Here is a 24,990-nt window from a genome sequence, read left to right on the forward strand (position 1 = left end):
GCTTATTACAAGGTCCTTCATATAAAGCCTTACCGAATTTTCTGATGATACCTTAAGTGTACCTGTTGATTTGGAATTTTTTCTCATTTCCATCATGTTGATGCAGACACCTCCCTCCCTTCTGCAACTCCCCCGTCATTATCTACTGCCTGTGGTTCTAAAATGGGCCTGTTCAGACATTCGCAGGAATGTTTTATTGCCTGGTCTTGCTCTTTTCCTCACTTTGAAAACCCTGAAACTGACTGTTACAAGAATTAACACCCCAGTGCTTTATAACTTTTCCACTTGTGTGGAACATAAGAGGAAGAATCAATAAAGTACCTGGAACTGGAATCATGAAGAATGCACTGTTTGTCAGATTTGTGATGATGTTTATGATTGCAGCATCCTGTGGAGCTGTACCCACCACCTCAGCCAGCCAAGAAGAACTCACCAAAGCACAGGTAAGCATGTATTACATGAAGGCTCTTATCATATTAGAAAACAGCCATGAAATGTGTCAAGAAATTATTTAGCATGTAAAGAACACTGCTGTGTCAGACAAGGATGAAACACATTGGTTCTTCATGTAGTCCCTCATATGTTTCACAATAGTTTGTTATATAGTAATAAAGGGTTTCAAAATACACTTAAGAGCCTGCCTCCCACTGTTATTTCTAACAAGGTTTTCTCCTGGTGAACATCAGTATCTCAAACTATTCCTCAGTGTCAAGCACTATATGAATAGTTTGCTCAGGATTCATGTGGATTTGTTGAGTATGGCATGACAGAAATGGAAATATCAAATGAGCAATCAAATCCTCTAAATCCTTTTGCTTTAGAATACATATGTCGCTTTGCACTACCCTTTGCCTGTTTCCCACTTTCTTCAGGGTTCTAAATTGAGCATGACATACAAGAGATTACGACAAAGACGTAAACAATAAAATGTGATGAATAAAATTGCATGGTGTGTACAAGGAAAGTAGAGATCATTTAAGGTCAGGGATATCAGTGGATGGATTGATTACACCCAGGGATGATCTACAGATGGCAATTCTGATGGTGCTCACCTGGTAGCAGTAATAGAGCGCACACCAATGTCCTCGTGGTAGTGGCCCAGGTCTTTCAAATTAATAGGCAATCTGAAAATGTATTAGAACTAAATCTAAAAACTTGTTTGTAACCTCTGCCAAGAAAGTAATGTAATCAACAAGGTGTTTGTTTACAGAATATCTACAAAATTAATTGAAAGTTTTTTTGATAAAAATAATGGCAGCATAGATGATATTCAAAGAACAAGTGATTATTTTAAGTAGGTGATATGGTTAACAGTACATCCTGGATTCCTGACTGCTCAAAGCCATTGACAGAATACAGAAGCCCTGCAGAGGAGATGTATTTTATTTAGAGGGACAAGTACGTTCCAGAAGAAAACATATGAATAGATTTTGTTAGATAATATACACATATTCCGTATTCGTCTCCTTTTTGGTGGTGTAAGCACTCTCTTAATGCTCTCAGGTTTTCCTTTGTTTTTGTTTTTTGTGTCTATTAAATCAATTATTTAAAGTGACAAGACTAGAAGCACCCCCTCTCCCATTGGGAGGAAAGAAAGTTGCCCAATTTTCATTGGCGAATCAGTGTTCATGACAGTAATAAGGCAAATGCTGTGGGGTTTCATCTTTTGAGTGGCTGCGTTCAAAAAGACAAGTATCCAAATTAACCTCTAGTTGTTGTTTTATGCTGTCACTCAAACTTCTGCTTTTAAATTCTAAGAGCTAAGTATGAAGTTATGTGGAGTATTTCTGTTTTCTTTGTCCAGGACTATTTGTCCCAGTTCTTCTCTGAGGTGGGTGTCAGTGCTCCCAGCAGCATCCTGCGCAGTGATCTTGAGTCCTTTGAAGACACTCTCAGGAAAATGCAAGAGTATTTTGGCCTGGAGGTGACAGGGCAATTGGACTCAAACACCATTGAAGTGATGACTCGTCCCCGCTGTGGGTTCACTGATGTGACCAGATATGGCCACTTTGATGGTCAACCGAAGTGGGACAAGTCAGTGGTGACGTACAGGTAGTACATTACACAATCATAACATATCAACTGTCTGGGAAATATGCAAAATATAAACTGTATTTTTTGTGCCAGACAAGTAGATAGGTGCCCTTCTTTCCTCTCAGTGTATTACAGAGCTCCAGACCCGCAAGCAGATGGCTGACAGCTTTGCTGCAATGAATGCTCACAGTTAGAAAAAGAGCAGGCTTCCAAAGTCAAGTCAAGTCAATTTTATGTGGCGCCAAATCACAACAAAAGTTATCTTATGACACTTTACAGGTAGAGCAGGTCTAGTACCACACTCCTTCAATGAATTTACAGCCAACAATTCTCCATGAGCAAGCACATCCTGCAACAGCAGCGACGAAAACCTTCCTTTTAACAGGCAGGAACGGCGAGCAGACCCAGGCTCAATGGGGACGGCCTTCTGCTTTGACCGGTTGGGGGGAAAGAGAGAGAGAAAGGGAAGAGACTAATGGACAGATAATGGAGGAAGACAGATATGCAGAAGGAAAGAGTGGGACAGAGATAAAGAGACAGAGAAAGGGAAGAGACTGATGGACAGATGGGGACGTGAGCAGGTGGAGCTACGGGTGGAAGCTTAAGCCTCTTCAGGTCTGCAGCCTCCTCCAGCAGCACCCGGGATCTGGGATGAGGGGAGCCCGAAGGCTCCGGAGAAGAAGACAAGTTAGTAATACGTATGAGTATGATTTATGTATGACACATATACCTGAAGGAGGACAGAGACGGAAGAGAGGAGGAGAGAGAAGCCCAGTGCATCATGGGAGATCCCCCAGCAGCCTAAGCCTATAGCAGCATATCTAAGGGCCAGCCTAAGCAGCCCGAACTATAAGCCTGATCAAAAAGGAAGGTCTTTAGTCTGCTCTTAAAGGTTGAGAGGGTGTCTGCATCCTGGACCAAAACTGGGAGACGGTTCCACAGGAGGGGAGCCTGATAGCTGAAGGCTCTGGCTCCCATTCTACTTTTAGAAACTCCAGGAACCACCAGTAACCCCGCATCCTGGGAGCAAAGGGAGCTGGATAATAGGGGACTATGAGCTCTGTCAGGTATGAAGGAACCTGACTGTTGAGGACTTTGTATGTTAGAAGGAGAATTTTGAATTCTATTCTAAATTTGACAGGGAGCCAATGCAGAGAAGCCAGTACAGGAGAGACATGGTCTCTTCTACTAGTTCTCGTCAACACATGGGCAGCATTTTGGACCAGCTGGAGAGTCTTTAGGGACCTCCTGGTGCAGCCTGATAGGAGGGAATTGCAATCCAGCCTGGAAGTGACAAAGGCATGGACTAGTTTTTCTGCATCTTTTTGAGACAGGATGTGTCTGATCTTAGCAATGTTTCGTAAATGAAAGAAAACAGTCCTAGAAATTTGCTTAATGTGGGCATTAAAGGACAGATCCTGATCAAAAAGAACTCCTAGATTCCTTACGGTCATGCTGGGGGCCAAGGTAATGCCTTCCAGGGTACCTATCTCATTAGATAGGGTGTCTCTAAGATGTTTTGGGCCTAGGACAATGACTTCAGTTTTATCAGTTTAATAGAAGGAAATTATGGGTCATCCAAGATTTTATTTCCTTTAGACAGGCCTCTAGTTTAGTCAGCTGATTTGTTTCATGAGGATGCATTGATAAGTACAGATGTGTGTCGTCAGCATAGCAGTGAAAATTAATAATGTGACCGAGAGGAAGCATATAAAGGGTGAAGAGGATTGGTCCAAGCACAGAGCCTTGTGGAACACCATACGTGACTACAGTGGTTTCCGAGGGGTTATCATTAGTTAGTACAAACTGAGATCGACCTAGTAAATATGACCTGAACCAGTTTAGTCCAATTCCTTTAATGCCAATGACATGTTCCAGTCTCTGTAGAAGGATATGGTGGTCAATGGTATCAAAAGCTGCACTAAGATCTAATAAGACCAGCACAGAGACCAGTCCCTCATCTGATGCTAGTCGGAGGTCATTGGTAAATTTGACTAGTGCTGTTTCTGTGCAATGATGAATCCTGACACCTGACTGGAAATCCTCTAATATGCTGTTGCTATGGAGAAAGTCACACAGCTGTTTAGCAACTGCTTTCTCCAAAATTTTGGAGGGAAATGGAAGATTTGATATTGGTCTGTCGTTTGCCAAAACTTCTGGATCCAGGGTTGCTTTTTTGAGAAGGGGTCTAATTACTGCCACTTTAAAGGACTGTGGGACGTAACCAGATAACAGCGACACATTGATCATGTCGAAGAGAGAGGTGCTAACGAGGGGTAGAGAGTCCATAAGCAGCTTAGTTGGGATGGGGTCTGGAAGACAGGTGGATGGTTTAGAGGAGGAAATTATTGAACTGAGTTCATGAAGGCTAACGGTAGAAAAACTGTCAAAGTGTCTGTTTGGTTCTACAGCTGCCTCGAAGGCTTCTGAGGTTATAGGTGCCATGTTGTCAGCTGATGGCAGGAGGTGAATTTTCTCTCCAATAAGGACAATTTTGACATTAAAGAAGTCCATGAAGTCTTTGCTGCCCAGGGAAACAGGAATGCTAGGTTCAGTAGAGCTGTGGCTCTCTGTCAGTCTGGCTACAGTACTGAAGAGGAACCTGGGGTTGTTCTTATGCTCCTCGATTAGTGCCGAGTAGTAGGCTGCTCTAGCTATACGAAGGGCTTTCTTATAACTTTTAAGGCTGTCTTGCCAGATTATTTGAGACTCCTCCAGTTTTGAGGAGCGCCATATTCTTTCTAACATCTGGGTTTTTTGTTTAAGCTGTCTGGTTTCTGAATTGTACCAAGGTGCTTGTTTCCTTGGATTTATAGATTTATTTTTTAATGGGGCAATTGAGTCCACAGTTGTTCTTAAGGTGCCTGTTGCACTATCGATAAAATGATCAATTTGGGAGTGACTAAGGTTGAAAACAGTGTCCTCTGTAACAATGGGACATGACACTGAATTTAGCGCCAGTGGAATTGCTTCCTTAAAACTAGCTACAGCCTGATCAGACAAATGTGGCAGGGTCTAAAAATATTTCATTCAAGACCACTAAATATGTAAATAATTAAATAAATAAATGTTAAAAGGTTACTTTGATTAAAAAACAGGTTCCTTAAAAGAGTTAAATACACTTAAATAATTAAAATTATTATGAGTTGATTGATTCATCTTTGTCATATTGTTTCGTGTAATTCATGTCATTGGAGACAGTTTGGTTGATATGCACATAGAAAGAATGTATAGCCTTGCAGGGTATAAGCTTGAATATATTAGGTTTTATTCAATCAAGCTGTTTGTTGGTTCATTTAATGGCCAGTAGGAGGTGTAATGAGGCAGGATGTAGAGGAAACCCCGTACTGTGTAGAACAGGGTTAAGTCAGAGGTAAACAGACAAACTATTAAGACAGTGGAAACGTGGTCGCAGTGTGTGGTGTTGATACGTGGAGGAATGCAGATGCAGAGTCTCATCAAGCTGTGTCAGACATCATATCGCTTGCAGAAGGTAAAACTAACCTCTGTGTATCTTGTGTAATGTTAAGTTTTGATCCATGCTGTCATTTGCGGTAACTCTAAATGCGGTTAGCATATTAGCATGCTAGTTCTACAGCAGCACGTTATTCATTTGGTAGCCCATACTGTTGCATTGTGTGGTTAATATGTGTTTGCATGATGATGTGTGTAAAGCTCGACATGATATGCTAAGCTAATAATTTTGTGTTAAGTCTAAGTGACTAAAAACTGGTGTTGTACACATCTATCAGACTGAACCAGGACGCCATCCTTGGACCCTTTTTGGATGATGGGATGTGCTTCGCGCCAGGGTTGCCTTGGTGAACTGTGTGTGCCAGTACCGCCAGTATCCGCGCTTCTCCCTCCTCTCATCTTCTAGCCAGGTTTTCAACCATGGTTTCAGCCCCTTTTCCCCCTTTACCCCCTGCCAAGACTTGTGAGCAACTAACTACTAACCAATGCACTATTTTGTTTTGTTTTTTTGCTTGTTTATCCAAGTGAAGCGGCCATTTGTTTTAGGTCTCCACGCTCCCAAGCAACAACTCAGGCCTGCAATGTTTTTTTTGTTTTCTTATTGAGAAGGAACTTTATTTGATTATGTTGCAGTGCAAGTGAGTGTGGGCCCTTTAGGTAAGATAAAAAATGTAACAATTGGTAAATCAACAAGAATAATCATTTCTGAGAAAAGCTTAAAGGGAAATTCATTAAGGTCTATTCAACATTCTGTACTACCATTAATTGTTGTGATTGATATTATTATTTACATTTGAGTTAACGAAATTCAAAATTTGGATTTAAAGTGTAGTGTGTGTCATACTTGCATTTAATAAAGGTGTGTTTGGAGTAAAACGGTAATAGGTTATAATTAAAAAAAAACGGTAATAGGTTAAACAATTCTTAGTGGGAGTTAGATTCTTAATATCTTTAAAAAGTTACTGTATTTTCCTGCTAAGTGGAGGCACCGCCATATAAATAGACATTTCATATTTCTTCTATTCATTTAAAAAAAAACTGATAAGTACATTTCATTTTGAAACCTAGATATATGTACCCAGGACCCCGCCCATGGTACTACAACTTTGAAATATCCAACTAGCTACATGGGACGGATGTTACACAAACATCTGGAAACCACCGTTTTCCTGAGGGGAGTGTAGCTGATTAGTGCAAATTCAAAAGTTATTAATTGATGGTCTGATAAAAGCGTATTCTGTGGAAATACAACTAGATATTCAGCTTCAATTCCATATGTTAGGATGAGGTCGAGGGTGTGGTTGTGACGGTGAGTCGGTTCATGAACAGACTGATGGAAACCAATTGTGTCTAGAAGAGAGAGAAATGCAGCACCAGACTGTTGTTATCAAAATCCACATGAATATTGAAGTCACCTACAATAATGACTTCATCTGATTTGAGAACTCAACTGGATATAAACTCTGAGAATTCAGATAAGAATTCAGAGTAAGGACCAGGAGGTTTTTTTTTCCAGTTTTCCAGGCTGGATGAGACAAACTGAGAATCAGGCTTTCAAATGAATTGAAACTTATTTTGGGTTTGGGATTTATTACTAAACGTCTGTCAAAAATGGCAGCAACTCCACCTCCTCGGACAGAGCCTCGAGGGATATGAGTGTTAATGTGACTGGGAGGAGTGGATTCATTTAAACTAACATACTCATCATCATGCAGCCAGGTTTCCGTGTGATAGAGCAGGTCAATACAATTGTCAGATATCAATTCATTCACTAATTCAGTTTTTGGCATCAGAGATCTGATATTTAATAGTCCACATCTAATTGTTAGATTTTTTTGAGTTAATTTAGTGGTTGCGTTAATTTTGATAAGGTTTTTCTGATTGACTCCTCTACAAGTAGAATTGGAATGAGTAGACTGACGTGGTCGGGGGACAGACACAGTCTCTATGTAGTTTTGGGTGGGTAACTGCCCTAATGGACGCGCAGAGAAGCATGGAAGACGGCAGCTCTGCTTCCTGGTCTGAACTCTGGGTTGTCAGGGTTTTGGTTCTATTATAAACTGGGCCATATTTCTAGAGATGAGAGCAGCTCCGTCCAATGTGGGATGGATGCCGTCCCTCCTAATCAGACCAGGTCTCCCCCAGAAAGTTTTCCAATTGTCTATGAAGCCCACTTGGTTTGCTGGACACCACCTTGACAGCGAGCGGTTGAACGATGACATGCGGCTAAACATGCCGTCGCTGGTCTGGTAAGGCAGAGGACCAGAGAACACTATGGAGTCCGACATCGTTTTCGCAAATGTACACACCGACTCAATAGTCATTTTTGTGACCTCCGACTGGCGTAGCCGGATGTCATTACCGCCGACGCGGATAATGATTTTACCATATTTATGTTTACTTTTAACCAGCAGTTTTAAATTTGATTTGACGTCACCCCCTCTGGCCCCTGGAATGCACTTGACTATGGTTGCTGGTATCGCTAATTTCACGTTTCTGAGAATGGAACTTCCAATTACCAGCGTAGTTTTCTCGGTGGGTGTGTCGCCGAGTGGGGAGAACCTATTTGACACGTGAATTGGTGGTTGGTCCCTGACAGCAGGCTTCTGCCTTGGACTATGCTTCCTTCGGACAGTCACCCAGCCGCCCTGGTTTCCCGGCTGCTCGGGAGCTGCGGGGGGAGCGCTAGTCGGTGCTATGCTAAGACGGTCCGCACCAGCTAACGGCGACTGGCTAGCTCTAACTCTAATTGTTTGGATCCATCGGTGCGGAGCCGCCGCAGGTCCAATTCAACCTCGCTAAGCCTTGCCTCCAACGCTACAAACAAACTACATTTAACGCACTTATCTATATCACTAAAGGAGGCTGAGGAGTAGCTAAACATGTGGCACACTGAGCAGGAGAGAGGAGAGCAAGAGGGGGAAGCCATTGCTAGCTTAGAGTGGAGAGTTTACAGAAAGAAAGACTGTCGCTACAAGACAGATGGTCTTTAAACTTCGGCCAAATAAAGCAAATAGATATGTAGTTTGGGCAGGTAATTAGTCAACGAATAAGGAATTAGCGGGGGTGATCACACTTTAGCTAGTGCAGCGAAGCAAAGCACTACGTTCAGCAATGCACAAACAGGAAGTGAGGTCACACGCTTACCACAATGCAGGTAGAGGAGGAGAATGACTGCAGTTCTTCCTTTGCCTGTATTCTGGTTCTAATAGATCAGGATTAGGGTCTTGGTTTGCTCAGAGGTCATCTTCCATATCCTCTCTTACAGTTAGTCCTGATTCAAAGCTGGGGTCACTCCTCTCGTTCACAACAAAGTTTTTTTTTTTTTTTTTTTTTTTAAGGACTATGTTAAATCACTGGTCAGGAAAGTAGTTCCAGGTATGTTTCTAAATGTTGATGAAAACAACATCTCCCGATTTTCAACTTTTTTTCCACAGTAAATGTTAAACACAACACTGTGAATGCAGAAACAGACCATTTGGAGGAAAAGTGTGTGTGCCAATAATGATTTTGAGATGTCTTTCTTTATGGCCCCAATGCGAACATTCATTGCAACTAACAGCTAAGCAAGGCAGTCAGTCATCAGGTGATGTTCTGGAGCTCAGTAATGCATGCAGAGTAGAGAGAGGTATTTATATACCTGTTTGACTCCAAAATGGATGGACAATAAGGGGGTTCACCAAAAGTTGGCATGTTCCTTTAACTTTTGTATCTGTTTCACAGAATAATTGAGTACACACCAGACCTGAGTCAAAGTGATGTGGATACCACCATAGCCAAGGTTCTACAACTCTACAGTGATGTTATCCCTCTAGATTTCAAGCAGATCTACAGTGGCCTTGCTGACATCATGATCATGTTCAAGGGTCGAGGTAATGCAGTACCTTCCTGAGAACACAATTCATCAGGGAGTATAACTGTTACTTCACTCTCTCTCAAAACCAGACCATGGAGACTTTGCTCCTTTTGATGGGCAGAGTGGAGTCCTGGCCCATGCATTTTCTCCCGGAGAGGGCAGGGGAGGGGACACACATTTTGATGAGGATGAAAATTGGACTCTATCCTCAGCAGGTGCTGACATCGATGAAGCAGTATAATAACAAAAATAGTGCTATTATGTTGCCAAATGTCATCCTAACTTTCCCTTTATGAAGGATCTAACCTGTTCTTGGTAGCAGCCCATGAGTTTGGCCATGCACTGGGATTATCCCACTCTAAGCTCCCAACAGCTCTGATGTATCCCAATTATCAGTATGTGAACACCGAGGGGTACATGCTACCGGATGATGACAAGCAGGGAGTACAGGCTCTCTATGGTGGGTCAAAGTGGCTCATAATAGCAGTATATGAGAGTATTTTGGTACTTGACATCTGTGAGATCTAAGATCAGTACCATCTCTTTCATCGCCTCTGAAAGGAGTCAGAGCAACATCACAGCAACCCCAGCCAAGACCTGAGCCTGAACCAGGGGCTGAACCCCCAACAGAGGCCATCCCAGACAGGTGCAGCAGAAATCTCATTTTTGATGCTGCAACATCGATAGGGGAAAATCTTTACTTCTTCAAAGACAGGTGAGAAATCAGGAAAAAAAATGGATACACACAGGGAAGTTTCTCAGTATGGAATGACTGGCTGCTCAAACATCTTGTGTTTATTTGTCAGGCATTTCTGGAAGAGGAGTCGCCGCTGGGACGGCATTACCACCAAGAAGATTCAGTCTGTCTGGCATGGAATCAGCAATGTTGATGCTGCTTATGAATACAAGAAAAGCAAAACTGTTGTTTTCTTTGAAGGTTCAAAAGGAACTTATGTTCTATGCGATGAAACAAATTTTCTCATTTTCATCTCTGTTTAGAGATTTTTATTTAAATAATGTGACAAAAAAGCATAGAAAAACAATTTGGAGCAGACCAATTAAAATGAGATGATAACTCAACCTTTTTATGTTGTAGGGGACCGTTACTGGAAAATCCAAGGTAGCACTATCCTGCCTGGTTTTCCTAAAACTCTCGGCGATCTCGGCTTCCCTTCCTCTGTCACCAAGGTAGATGCTGCAGTCCATGTCTCCTTTGTGGGCAAAACCCTCCTTTTTGTGGACAACAAGTACTGGAGGTGAGTCAAGTGAATAGTGATGTACATAACCACATACAGTACAGACAGACCCTCTGATAGATGCCTCTCTTCTTATTACTCACATAGCTACAATGAAAGGAGGGCCACAATGGATGGCAGGAACCCAAAATTCATACACAGAGGTCTCCCGGGGATTGGCTACAGAGTGGATGCTGCGTTTGAGAACCAGGGTAGGTGGTTTTCAAAGGCAGCAGACTCTTCTACAACTTTTCCTATATAATTCTCATAAATTTGATAACTTCTTTTCAGGTAACTTGTTCTTTTCCTATGGATCCAGGCAGACTGAGTACAGCTACCAGAGAAGAAGAGTTATTCGAACTCGGCTAAACTCTGGTTGGATGGACTGCGAGTAAACCCACCCAAATCGTTTGAGAGCATGAAATATTATCTATGGTCTATTTTTTCATCCGAAGGTGTTAAATTGTTTCCTAAGATAAAGAAAACAAAGACAAAGATAAGATATATGGTAGCTCGGTCAGGAGTTCCAAAGCATTTAATCTCAGGACCCTAAAAATGATGGAGGAAGAGACTTGTGACCTGGAAATAGTATACAAACGATTTAAAATTCAAATGCTGTTGTGTTTTGTTTGTTTTTTTTAATTTTGTTAGTGCTATTTTCATCCTTGGAAAAAAATCAAAGCTTTCTTCATAATTTTCAGATCTGTTTTGATTTCTGGAAACCATCTCATCTCGAACATAGTGATCCCCTATGTGGCAGGGGTTTCTGAGAAATTAAGGAGAATCTATAACAAGCACCGCATCCCTGTGTCTTTTAAACCAGACAACACTCTGAGACAAAGACTGGTTCACCCCAAAGATCCCACCCCTCACAGCCAGAAAAGCAATCTGGTATACGCTGTCAGATGCAGTGAGGCCTGCACAGATCTCTACATAGGGGAAACCAAACAGCCCCTCAACAAGCGCATGGCCCAACATAGAAGAGCCAACTCTGGAGGACAGGACTCAGCGGTTTTCCTCCACCTCAAGGAGGAAAGCCACTCCTTCCAGGACGACCATGTCCAAATCCTCGACAGAGAGGACAGATGGTTTGAAAGAGGAGTTAAAGAAGCCATCCACGTCAAGATAGAGAAACCATCTTTGAACAGAGGAGGTGGACTGCGACATTTCCTTTCACCTATTTACAACCAAGTCCTTTCAAAGCTTCCCCAAAGAGTTCAGCTGAAAGACCCATGTGGAACGGCTGCTGCCAGCACAGCCCATTAGCATCTGAGTGGTCGGTGAAACTCCCTAACGACCACCCCTGAAACTCCCTGACACCGCACAACGACTGTCGTTTGGGGAGGCCAGGTGAGTCTCGGGAGGGTCGTTTCCACCACAATAGCACTGACCACTCCCACATAGGTTTATAAGCTGGAGTTTCCACACTCTTCACTAGAACTGAAGAAGCCTCTCGGATGAGAGGTGAAACGTCTTCAAGATAAACTTACGTCCAGTTGACCAGATTTTACTTCGCTTCGATCATCTCATCTCGAAGACAATTGTTCATCTATATCACTAGACACCCCAGATCCAAGCCCCCACTTTGGGAAGCCCTGGTCTCGGCAAGGAATGTAGTCCTGCACTCAATAAGTGCTTATTATTTCTTCTTGAAAATTATTAAATGAATTTCAATTTAATAAAGCTTTGAAAGTGAAAAAAAAGAGGAAAAGACATGTTTGTGAATTGCAGTAGACACACTGGACATCCTTTACTATTAAATTCCTTTACACTGCTGGGTTTACCACACAGTCGTGTCTGTAGCAGGTAAAATTCCTTCAGAACTCCAAGAGTCCTTCAAAAATCTTAAAGGAAAGTTGAAGAGTTCAGATCCCTATGGAACATCAACATGCAGTGTGCACATTTTGCAGAGCAGCTGCACAACACCATATAGACTGATAATTGTGGAACAGCCACTGCTTGTGTAATCCAGGGTTTAATAATAATAATGCATGTTATTTATAAGGCACCTTTCAAGGAACTCAAGGTCACCATACAACAATTAATATATGAGTAATACAGTTATAACATATTAGAATAAAAAACAAAGCACAGAGTTAGCAGCAGAACACCAAACAATGGAACGTTTAAAGTTTGTATGTGAGTCTATACAGATGGGTTTTGAGGATGGACTTGAAAAGGGTAACGGAATCTATATTCCCGCTGTAGGTGTCCATAGGTGAGGGGCAGAGCGGCTGAAGGCCCTAGTCCTCATGGTGGACAGATGGGCTGGAGGGTGGGGGGATGATCAGGGTGATGGAGGTGGCAAACCTGAGAGACCGGGTATGAATGTTGATGTGTTGGAGGTCAGAGAGGTATTTATTTGTCAGAGGTGGATACAAAATATTTTCTTTAATATGAGACGAGGTTGAATATTTGTAAATAAAAGTGATATTTTTAAAGACAATGGTGCACAGTTTAAACAATAGAGATAAATTTACACTCTATGGGGAATACTAAGCATCTGTCCCTCAATAGAACATATTAACAATCAGATATACAGTCAGGCCCAGAAATATTTGGACAGTGGCACAATCTTCATGATTTGGGCTCTGCATGCCACAACATTGGATTTGAAATGTGACAACAACGGAATTGAAGTGCAGACTTTAGGGTTTATTTCATGGTGTTGAACAAAAATATATGATTAAACATGTAGGAATTGTTGCTATTTTTATACAAATGTTCCTCATTTCAGGGGCTCAAAAGTAATTGGACAAAGAAACGTAACCCTTAGTAAATGTTACTTTTCAATATTTTGTTGAGAATCTTTTGCAGGCAATGACTGCCTGAAGTCTGGAACCCATCGACATCACCAAACGCTGGGTTTCCTCTTTGTGATGCTTTGCCAGGCCTTTATTGCAGCTGTCTTCAGTCGTTGCTTGTTTATGGGTCGTTCTGCCTGAAGTTTTGTCTTGAGCAGGTGAAATGTATGCTCAATGGTGTTGAGATCTGTGATTAACTTGGCCATTGCCGAATATTCCACTTCTTTGCTTTAAAAAACTCCTCCGTTGCTTTTGCAGTATGTTTTGGATCATTGTCCATCTGTACTGTGTCCAATCAACTTTGCTGCATTTGGCTGAAGCTGAGCAGCAAGTATATCCCTATAAACTTCAGAATTCAGCCAGATGCTTCTGTCTTTTGTCACATCATCAATAAACACAAGTGACTCAGCACCATTGGAAGCTCACACTGCCTCCACCATATTTTACAGAAGATGTGGTGTGCTTTGGCTCATGAGGTTTTCCAATTCTACTCCAAACTTTCTTCTTCCCATCATTCTGGTACAGGTTGATCTTAGTCTCATCTGTCCAAAGAATGCAGTTCCAGAACTGGGCTGGCTTCTCCAGGTGTTTTTTGGCAAAGTCAATTCTGGCCTTTCTATTTCTGAGGCTGATTAATGGTTTGTACCTTGTGGAGGAATCCTTTGTATTTACTCTAAGGAAGTCTTCTCTTTATGTTAGACTAAGATACTGATGCACCTGCTTCCTGGAGAGTGTTCTTCACTTGAGTGGATGTTGTGAAGGGGTTTTTCTTCACATGGAAAAGATTCTGCGATCATCCACCACTGTCGTCTTCCATGGACGTCCAGGCCTTTTTGAGTTCCCAAGCTCAGCAATGCACTCTTTTTTTGTCAGAATGTACCAAACTGTTGATTTGGCCACTCCTAACATTTCTGCTCTCTCTCTGATGGGGTGCTTCTTTGTTTCAGCCTCAGGATGGTTTGTTTCACCTCCATTGAGAGTTCCTTCGACTGCATGTTGTGTGTTCACAGCAACAGCTTCCAAATGCAAACGCCACACACGGAATCAACTCCAGACCTTTTAACTGCTTAATTGATGACAGGTTAACGAGGCAAGAGCCCATGCAACCTTATTATTTTTTTTTTGCAGGCTTCTGAGTCAATTGTCCAATTACTTATGGTCCCTTGAAAAAGAGGTGGCTACATATTAAAGAGCTGTAATTCCTAAACCCTTGCTCCAGTTTGGATGTGAATACTCTCAAATTACAGCTGAGAGTCTGCACTTTAAGCCCCTATTGATTATATAATTGTATCCTGAATATGTTTTTGTAAACAGCAAAAATAAAACTTGTGTCACTGTCCAAATATTTCTGGGCCTAACTGTCTATATCCCAGTACTACAAAAGCCCATGCCACTGGCTCAGAGGGAGAGAGCGGACCAAGAGGGGAATTCTCCTCGCTCCTTATTTTTGTTGCTTCTTGCACTCCACACTCACCATTTTGACACTCATGCATTCATAAGGCGTGTTCACACCAAATGTGGCGCTACTTTTTCACGTGACAAGTTAACATGTAAAGTCTGTGTAGAGAGGCGATTAGACGTGACTTTTAAATTCCTTAACTTTAATAAAAAAAAGTTTCCATATACAATCAGCAATTTGATGCTAGAACAACATTGGCATCCCATATTAACAAATATATAAAATCATGACATGTAAAGATGTACAGAACAAAAGGGAACAAAAAGGCAAGATACAATTACATTTCTCTAAATATTTCTTCATTTAAGTTAATAGTATGTAAACATTTCTTATTTTTATACATTCGGTATAGTTTTTAAATTTTCAAACAGGAAAAAAAGATTGAGCTTTAGAGAACTTAACTTTATGGATGTGGAACTTTGCCATCAGAACTGACAGGACCAGGCTCGGACACAGGACACAGAAGCAGGTTTCACGGCAAAGGGATATTTATTGTCTTGTACTCCAAGCAGAGAAATCAATAGGCTATGAAATTAACTAATCTACTCAGAGCTATAAACTTATACAAAATGAAAATCGCTCCAATCAAGGAGGAAAACACAAAGGCTATTACATATTACCAATAAATGAAAATCTCTCCAGCTGCAGAGTAAAAACCAGAATAAAGGAAAGTCACTAATGACAAGAACACTCCTGAAAACTGGAGGCCTTAATCTATGAAAGTTTACCAAAAAAAAAAAAAAAATCACTCCAAGAGGAGAAAAGCAAAGGGCTGCAAGCCTATCTACAAAATCTAGACTAAAGTATAAAACTTACAACAAAAAATTTCTCTCTAAGAGGCAGATGAACACAAGACAACAGGCACGGCTGCGTTAACAAGGCAAAGGCTGGAGCAAGAACTGTGGATCAAAGGGCTGGAGTGAGTACACAAGGACAAAACACACTGGCACAGGACAAAGGGAGACAAAGACCATTTAAACACAAGGTAAGGGGACACAGGTAGAAACGATCAGGGTGGGGCAGACAATCAGACTGGCACAGGAGGAAGGGCAAGTGACCTGAAACGAGAGGAGAGTCAATCTTTCACAATAAAACAGGAAGTGACAAGACAAACACCCACAACCTTGAGGCTGTGTGACAAGAATAATTAGTTATGTTTTGAATTTTTCATTCTTTATTTTTATAATATAATAATACATCTTTAGCTTCCAACTTATTGGAATCTTGGATTGAATGAAGAAATAGTTTTCAATTTTGCCTTCAACTTTGGGAAAATTGACATTAAAAAAAAAGATGCTTCGGAGTTTCTTCTTCAGCATTACAGAATTCCCATTTGACATCAATATTTTTTTTATAAATGTTGATATGTATAAATTTGTGGGGTAAATGTTACATTTAATTTTACATTGAATTTCTTTAATTTTATTAGAGATAGCAAATTTATGTGGAAGTAGCCATGTTGTTTTCCAATTAATAGATAGATAGATAGATAGATAGATAGATAGATAGATAGATAGATAGATAGATAGATAGATAGATAGATAGATACTTAAATGATCTCCAGGAGAAATTTACAAAACTGCATTTATAGCAGCCTGACAAGGAAAGATAAAAGAGCGGTAAAGAGGCAAGCAAGGTTTAAAACTATATGAAGATATAGAGTACAATATAAAGCAAATAGAAATAATACAAATCAAACTCAAAAGTCCAGATAAAAAACTAACAATCCTATACATTGAAGTTGTGCATAGTGACAGTGTGTAGCATACAGTATTGCAGAGGGCAGTTTGTACACACTTAAAAGACCATAAAACACCAATGTTGTTCATAGACACGTGCATGATAAAGAGCATGTGGGGTCTTAGGTGCCTGTTGTCCAGGGCTCCTACTGATAAGTGTTAAAGAGTCGTATGGCATGGGGGAGGAATGATTTCCTCAGTCTGTCCATGGAGCAGGATGGTGACAGCAGTCTTTCACTGACGCTGCTCCTCTGCCTGGAGATGGCGCTGTGCAGTGGATGATGTTGGTTGTCTATGATGGACAGTAGCCTGTTCAGTGTCCGTCGCTCTGCCACCGATGTCAAGACTGTCCAGCTCGGTGCCAACCACCGAGCCAGCCTTCCTCACCAGTTTGTCCAGGCGTGCAGCGTCCTTCTTCTTGAGGCTGCCCCCCAAACACACTACTGCATACATGAGGGCACTTGCTACCACAGACTGGTAGAAGAACTGCAGCAGCCTCCTGCAGATGTTGAAGGACGCCAGCCTCCTGAGGAAGAACAGATGGCTATTTCCTGTACTCCTCCTCCTGTTCACTTCTGATACAGCCCACAATTGCTGTGTCATCCACAAACTTCTGTACATGGCAGAGCTCAGAGTTGAACTGAAAGTCAGACATGTACAGGGTGAACAGGACCGGAGAGAGAACAGTTCCCTGTGGTGCTCCTGTGCTGCTGGTCAAAGTGTCAAATCTGCAGTCCCTAAGTCACACATACTGAGGTCTGCCGGTGAGGTAGTCTGCAATCCATGCAGCCAGGTGTGATGCCACTCCCATCTCTGTTAGTTTGTCTCTGCGGAGCTGAGGCTGGATGGTGTTAAAGGCGCTGGAAAAGTCCACAAATGTAATCCTCACAGCACCACTGCCTCTGTCCAAGTGGGAGAGAGAATGGTGGAGCAAGAAGATGACGGCATCCTCTACTCCAACCTTCTCCTGGTAGGCAAACTGCAGAGGGTCGAGAGTGTGCTGGGGAACCCTGCCCTGTCCCAGGCTCAGGTTGAAGATGCGCTGTAGAGGGTGTCCCAGCTAGCGTGCCCAGGCCTAGGGTAGTCGTGGTGATACTCCATCTGGGCCTGCAGCTTTGTTGGGATGCAGTCTCCTCAGCTCTCCATAAACCTGAGCTGCTGTGATAGTTGGTGGTGGAGGGGGGTGGCGTCCCCATTACATGCAGTGCTGGCTGTCATTTTTGGGTCCCGTTCAAGCGGGCTCCAACTCCAGCACCCTTCTGTAATAGGAGTGATTTGTGGGTGTGTATGGGTGGGGGCTACCGTGTCAGGAGGTGTGAACATGCTGGGCTGATTGAACCTGTTATAAAACTGGTATCTAACTGATATCAGAAAAATAAAGGTCCATACAATTTTTTTTCTAGGTGTGATTTTCATTTTCTTAAAAAATGATTCCTTATATGCTTATTGTTACAGTGGTGACTCATAATATTTAAACCACTGATGAAGAGGGTAAAATCGACTTTCTCTGTCTCCTGCCCTCTGACCTGTCCTTTTAACAGCTGGAGGGTTCCTCTGGGAATAGTGTTTATCACCATTTGATATTCTTTACAGGTAATAGGAAAGATTTTTGAACCGAGAAATTCCTTGTAACTAAAAATTTCACCTTCACCATTTTGTAAATCTCCCAGGTGAATTATTTTATGTCAATCCAGTGTTTAAGGTACAATGATTTATTTTTCCTAGTTATGAACTCAATGTTCAAGATAACCGTTCTGTGTGGAGAAAAGTTGTGGACAAAACACAGTTTTGCTGCTGAAAGAGCTCGTTGGTGAAATTTAGACAACTTTAGTGGTAATTTGGAAACATCGTAATTACAATTTAAAAGAAATGGTAGCTCTCCAATTTTTCAAAAAAATATTTTGTAGTATGAAGTACCAAAGGGATTCTGGGTTTTTAAAATATTCTTTTATCCATTTTATTTTAAAGGTAAAGTTCACATCCCACACTGCCCTCACCTCTTGGCCCTGCTATGATTTCATTTTTTATGATTTTATTATTTTTTTCCAAACAAAATTAATTAAAGTGTTGTTTATTTCTTTACAGAGGGTATCTTGGACAAAGACAGAGAGAGTAAGATATACAAATCTAGAGATGCCATCTGCCTTACGTAGACAAACTCTTCCTAGTAGAGACAAGTCTCTTTGAAGCCACATATTAAATATATTTTTAGATTTTGTATTTTGGGTTTGAAGTTTTTCATTTGACAATCATTCCAATTTTTAGAAATGTGATTTTAACACTTTCTTTAACTGGAGTCTTACACTTGACAGTTTATTTGGTGTTATATAGACATAGTATTTGACATTTTGTTGGATTAAGTTTTAAACCTGATTCTTTAGAAAAAGTGTCTATTATCTTAAATTCTGTCTCTAATTGTTGTTTATTTTTAGAAATAAAACTGTATCATCTGCTAGCTAAGTTATTCTGACCTCTCGCAAATATCTTCAAACCTTGGATGGCATTGCTCTGTCAAATCTGAATTAAAAGCAACTCAACAACTGTAATAAAGAGAAACGGAGAGCAGGGACAGCCTTGTCAGTCGACCTACAAACTGAAAATCTTTTGGTAGTGTAGGAATTTTTCAACAAGTCATCATTAATGAATCAGAAGGACCCACAGAGTCTATATTGTGCTGTTCAAAATCTGGAGAGGACACCTTCCAGTTGGTTCAAAAGAGTTTATTCAGATTAACAGGAAAGAATCCAGAGCTCTGGAGATCGTCTTCCCCTATCCTGGAGTCAGCATACGCAGATGCATCGTCCCTGGCGTTGGGGCAAGAAGTCCAACGATCTAACTATCTCTCCAGTTTTATGTGTTACAAGGAGGTGCTGATGTGATCGCTTCTGCGTGCAAGTGTGAATTTTTGATCTTGTGTTATTTTGCAGAATCTTCTGTCTGACCGCATGCCAGCACCATCTGTTCCCATCGTAGACTTCTTGTTGCATCTGTGAAGATCAAAACCTCTCTTGTCCTGATTCACGACCTTGCTCTTATCTACGTCTGACTCCCACCACTTCATGCTACCGTAGAAATTCTGTGGACTCTGTTCTGACTTAATTAGTTTGAGGGAGTGATGCTAGCCATGAGCTACACTCCTGCTATTCCCTGTGGTGACCTTTTCACCTGTGTCCACTCTTATACAGTCTGGTCTGTGCTTCACTGCCTTGTGTTTCCTGCACTCTAGTTTAAGCAAATACATGTATAAATTCAACTACAGTTTAAACAAATATATATGTATGGATTAATCTACAGTTAAAGCAAATATATGAATAAATTTACCTACAGTAGTATTTGGGAATAACATGACACAACAACTAGTGTCTTTAAAAGCATTTTGATATAGGAGACAAATATTTCACCAAAACCAAAGGACTGAAGTGATTTAAATGAAAATTGATGCTCTACAGTGTGGTTGCACGGTGGTGCAGTTGTCCACTGTCGCCTCACAGCAAGAAGCAAATTAAATTCATCCTATTACCACAACCTCTGTAACTACACTTACTGGTACATCCATGTGTGTGGGACATGGATATTGATCGGCTCCAATTGGCATTAATAGGAAAACAAAATCCAGGTAATTTGTTCATTTTTGTTCCACCTTAATCACATCTAGTCTCCAAGACACAATCTCAGAACAGACCAAGTTCCCCTATCAACAATATACTTGAAGGAATGAAAACATCTCAACTGGTAACTTCTGTAATTTTCTGTAACTTCTGAAGCCAGAATTCAACCCATGTGTGTCCAATCTAAAGATAAAAGCTTAAAATAAATCTGAAACTGTAAACAATGCCACTCTGGTCTTACTGAGACAAAATAGAAACTTCTTGCCGTGTGATGACTGCATTTATGACTTAGAATGTAATATATTGGGCTGCACGGTGGTGCAGTGGTTAGCACTGTGGCCTCACAGCAAGAAGATTCCGGGTTTGAGTCCCAGCTCGGGCATGGGATCTGTCTGTGTGGAGTTTGCAAGTTCTCCCCATGCCTGTGTGGGTTCTCTCTGGGTACTCTGGCTTCTTCCCACCACCCAAAGAGATGTAATTGGGGACTAGGCTCATTGAATACTCTAAATTGACCATAGGTATGAGTGTGAGTGTGAATGGTTGTTTGTCTCTCTATGTTGGTTTAATACTGACACCACTGGACAGGCTGCCAAACAAAATCTGCTGTCTCTCCTACAGCTCACACGCCATGAACCTCTTTTTCTTTGACATTGTTTAGCGAGCCGCGACAGCAGAGACCCTATTTAAATAAATTTGCGCATTTATAGGTGGGTGTAACGTGGGCGGGCCCAGTCCTCCGACATCTGCGCTCAATTCCACGCTGATTGGGATGTATCAAGGAAACGTGCATGGATTCTGGCGCTTGCACATATTGATACATCCGGATTTTTTTGTGCGTACACAACTTTCGCGATTCTTGAACCCGCCGTTTTTTAGTATGAGATCCACGCAAGTATTGATACATGAGGCCCCATGTCATTTAACAAGTAAACATCTGCTTTAGTAAAACTTTTAGCCCATGACCTGCAGAAAAAAAGTTATTTCCAGACAAGTTCAGACATGTCCTCCCTCAAGCCTCAAACAGACCATATGGTCTGTTTGGTGTTAAAAGTCACACGTTTGTCCTTATGTTTTAGGGGAGAAAGGTGTGGGGAACCCAACCCCCTTTATTTAGTTGTAGATATATCACAGCCTACTTGGCATACACTTTGTTTCCTTCTTTCTGACTGAAAAACACAACAAGACCTCAGTGGACCGTACGACTCTTTATATCTTTTCACCAGGAGAATTTTTTTTTTTGAAAATGGCTGATTGCAATGGTAAGCAATTTCTTTGATTATGTATTGTTGTCCTTACCTGATACAATGATAAATTTCTAGGATGCTTTTAAACATTTTTTGTTGAGTAAAAGTCATCATTCCTGATCCGCACAGTGTAGGACCTGCTGACTCTCAAGACTCTGCCCAAGACCTGTGACCTATCTGAAACGATTTCTGAGCACAGCATGGCAGAAGACTCATGTGGGTATACAGCCAGCGGTGCTAGCCTGCCATGTGGATGTTCATGGCTCACCTGTCCAATGACGTACTGCACCTACTGGGGACATAATCCAAACATCAAAGATTGGCCCTCAACAGTTGACACCAGTGAGACTCCCCATGACCTGCAGAAAAAGGTATTTCCAGACATGTTCTGACATGTCCTCTCTCATGCTGTCAAACACCCATATTGACCACGTGTGACGTCTGGCCTTTTGTTTTAGGAGAGGAGGGGTGGGGAACCCAAACCCTGCCTTTGAGGTGCTATGGCTATTTTAACATGTTTAATGGTGTTGTTATTTCTGTGTCTTTTTTACTATATCGAACAATAGCTGAGGGCAAGCGAGTGTATTCAGCGATGGAGACTAGGCAGCTGGAATGTCTGCCAAAGGATGCTTAAGGGTGTGCGGGACTGTACCTGGATCATGAAGATGGGTTCATGAATCGTGAAATTTCAGCCAAATTCATTGAGCATCTCAGAACTGTTGTCTTACTGCTCCTCAATGCTTCGATAAACACACAGTGGACTGATGATTGTCTGGGCTGCCAGATGAAGCATTCATGCGAGAGCAACCACACATGTGGGAAAGAAATACCAAATGATTATTTTGAAAGAAATTATGAAAACATATTATGCAAGCTTTGGAATAGAAACTTCATCCGCACAATTAAAAATTGCCTGTTTCTGAAACACATGCTCATCACTCCTGCTAAAATCGTGGGCGCTGCTGAGACATTGTTGGTGTCACGAGCGCAACCAGGTGTGGCAACAAAAGCGATTGATGACTATTTCAAAAGTGTACCAGTAGGTGCCCACTACTGGAACATTTATGCTGATCAATGCATGATCTCAAACACTTGGGATTCTAACTAGGTGTAGCTACAGCGTTGTATTTATTATTTTCATTCATCTGACTGTACTGTTTTCCCTGTGTGCTCTGGTGTGATAAATAATTTTTTTTTTTTACACGTAGTGCTATTACCGTAGTGTTTTTTTATGATGCCTGAGGTGTTTGTGGGATTGTTAAAACTTTAAAAGTAAAAGAGGAGGAGGACGTGTTCTGTATTAGATTGAAAGCACCCCCCCCCCCCCCACACACACACACACACACCTGCTGGTCAGCCTATGAGGACACAAGCGCAGCCCATGGACCCTAGATTGAAGGTATAAGAAACATAGCACATCGCTCATTTCACCAGCATCATACCAAACAGCACGACCAGACCAGACCGGCAATTTATCGGTACCAGAAAGGTGACTCACCAGAATGTCTACGCATCCCGAAGGAGAACTGGATTCCAGCCTCATTCTCGAGGGTATGTCTGAGCAGCATGTAGACCAAAACGCAAAAAAACGTGGGTAGATGAGAGCGCAATGCTAATGTGCGAGGAGACTGTTACAGGGGTTTTTCGGTATGTGTATAAAGTTAAATATGTAGAGGGTAAATCTTATCTGAGTGTGGGCAATGCATGTTTGGACTTGTACGGGGTCGGCGCCGTGCATAACACATCTGTTCATGATTGAGTGTAATATGTCAAAAAAAATTAGCCCAAAGTTCTACATCACAATGGTGCTTACCTGAACACATGTCTCGGTAGAACAAAAAGAGGCCCAAAAGAATTTAAAGACTTTTTTTTTGTACAGTGGTGTGACAGGTTGCTTTGTGCAAAGTGTTTAATGACCTACAATAAGTCATTGAGAAGGACATGTTTGCCAAAGGGTTTGCAGGAGTTAGAAAATGCCTTATCTTTGATAATTTGTGGAATCTTGAGGGGGATAAGGCATGTGATAGCTTCCTGCATCCGTCCGAGTAACACGAAGGCTTGATGCCTTTATCTGATAAGAAATGGTAGGTATGTTGGAGTAGTCCATAGTCCAGGGGAGGGAGACAGAATGTCTACGTGTGATTCAGATGTTAACTCCCTACTCTCATTTCTTTATTTACAGACGTCCAGATGGCACCGCCAACCCAACACACCCGTGGAGAATATTCACCACAACTTATGCCGATGCCATTCACACCCTCACCATCCAACAGCCACCCATATCAGGACTTTTCATCCACGCGTTCCAACTCACCTCTGGAAGACGCTACCATTCACAGTGGTGTGTGTGTGGACAGTGTAGATACATTTATGCATAAAGACCTGGGGGCCCGTTTCGTGCAGTATGTGAAATTTGCCGTCTACCACCTGCTCACCATGGTGGTGAATATACTATGGAAACATGAGTGTTATGGGTGTCACGTTGACCATCTGAGTCAGAGTCAACACTCCTGCCTGGAACAAATCCCGGATAAATCATTATCTTGAAGCAAGTTACGAAGATATTTTGAAAAAATTGTGTAACGACAGTTTCACGACAACAATCCCAAATTACCTGTTTCTGAAACACATACTTTGCGACCCTGTGAAAATCGCAGGAGCAGTGGAGTTTATGTTGGATGAATTGGTGCAGGGTGGCAACTTTATGGCCAAACTCAACGAGCAGAGCAACAAAGTCAGCGAGCATGAAAAATTCTGGCCGTTATTTGGTGATCTGATGATGATCTCACACACTTGGTGACCCAAACCATTAGTTGCTCAAAAATTGTTCTGATCTGCAGATGTAAAACGGTTTTCACTATTTTAATTATTACTTTTAATGTCTTTCTTTAGATTGTAACTAGCATGCACTCTTTTATTATTATTTTAGATATCTTTCTTTCTATTGTATCTTTGTGTGTGAATTTTAAAAATAAAACCATGTTGTTTAACCCAACATTTACTCATTTGTGACCTGGCTAGGCAATGAACACCATACTGCACACATGGTCTGTTTGAGGATTGAGAGAGGACATGTCTTAACTTGTATGGAAATACCTTTTTTCTGCAGGTCATGAGCTAAAGGTTTTACTAAAGCAGATGTTTATTTGTTTAATGACATGGACACCACATGAAGTAGAGAATAAAAGCATAATAGAAACTCTAATTTTGTTACAGCAAGGTGAATTAAATCCATCCGTTTGAAACATTGAAGGATCACTATATATTAAATAATTTGATTGTCTAGATCGGTGCTTTCACTCTGTCAGAGACCGAAGGCTAGGAGTCAAATAGCGCAGCCGCACTCACACGAACACACGCACACGCACTTGCTACCACAATCGTAACAACGAACAACAAATCTAGGCTCAAACACTGGCGAAATTTTCCACTCCCATAACCCTTTGCCACAATGCCGCAGGGGCAGGCTCTGCATAAATTGATCAAATTATGCCAAATAAAATCATACTTTAAAAGTTGTATAAAAAAATATCATGT

General features: G+C 41.5%; 1 protein-coding gene, 1 long non-coding RNA gene and 1 pseudogene across 5 annotated transcripts; 2 read left to right on the top strand and 1 right to left on the bottom strand.

The window, feature by feature from the left end:
• The first annotated feature begins 87 nt into the window (after positions 1–87).
• Positions 88–12,288, top strand: LOC147249155 (macrophage metalloelastase-like). 4 transcript variants are annotated; one of them, XM_086225881.1, is made up of 10 exons: positions 88–443; positions 1,805–2,052; positions 9,232–9,380; positions 9,454–9,579; positions 9,663–9,824; positions 9,929–10,079; positions 10,171–10,301; positions 10,461–10,620; positions 10,708–10,811; positions 10,891–12,288. In XM_086225881.1, the coding sequence occupies exons 1-10, from the start codon at positions 336–338 to the stop codon at positions 10,992–10,994; spliced, it is 1,443 nt and encodes a 480-aa protein (XP_086082007.1). In that variant the 5' UTR covers positions 88–335; the 3' UTR covers positions 10,995–12,288. The 4 variants fall into 4 exon arrangements, with proteins under 4 accessions (XP_086082007.1, XP_086082008.1, XP_086082009.1 ...); XM_086225882.1 differs by having other exon boundaries at positions 1,805–2,034; positions 9,926–10,079; XM_086225880.1 differs by having other exon boundaries at positions 91–443; positions 9,926–10,079; positions 10,891–12,287.
• LOC147249156 (uncharacterized) lies at positions 7,501–9,383 on the bottom strand (annotated as a pseudogene).
• Positions 12,289–21,276: 8,988 nt separating the features above from the next.
• Positions 21,277–24,086, top strand: LOC147249157 (uncharacterized). Its single transcript, XR_015119512.1, has 4 exons — positions 21,277–21,468; positions 21,583–21,824; positions 22,020–23,004; positions 23,636–24,086. It is a non-coding gene; the product is annotated as an uncharacterized LOC147249157 (long non-coding RNA).
• The last annotated feature ends 904 nt before the right edge of the window (positions 24,087–24,990 follow it).

This window comes from Aulostomus chinensis, chromosome 15 (assembly GCF_037954235.1).
Source record: "Aulostomus chinensis isolate RoL2024-O1b breed Wild chromosome 15, RoL_Achi_v1.0, whole genome shotgun sequence".
In the NCBI taxonomy this organism is placed as follows: Eukaryota; Metazoa; Chordata; class Actinopteri; order Syngnathiformes; family Aulostomidae; genus Aulostomus; species Aulostomus chinensis.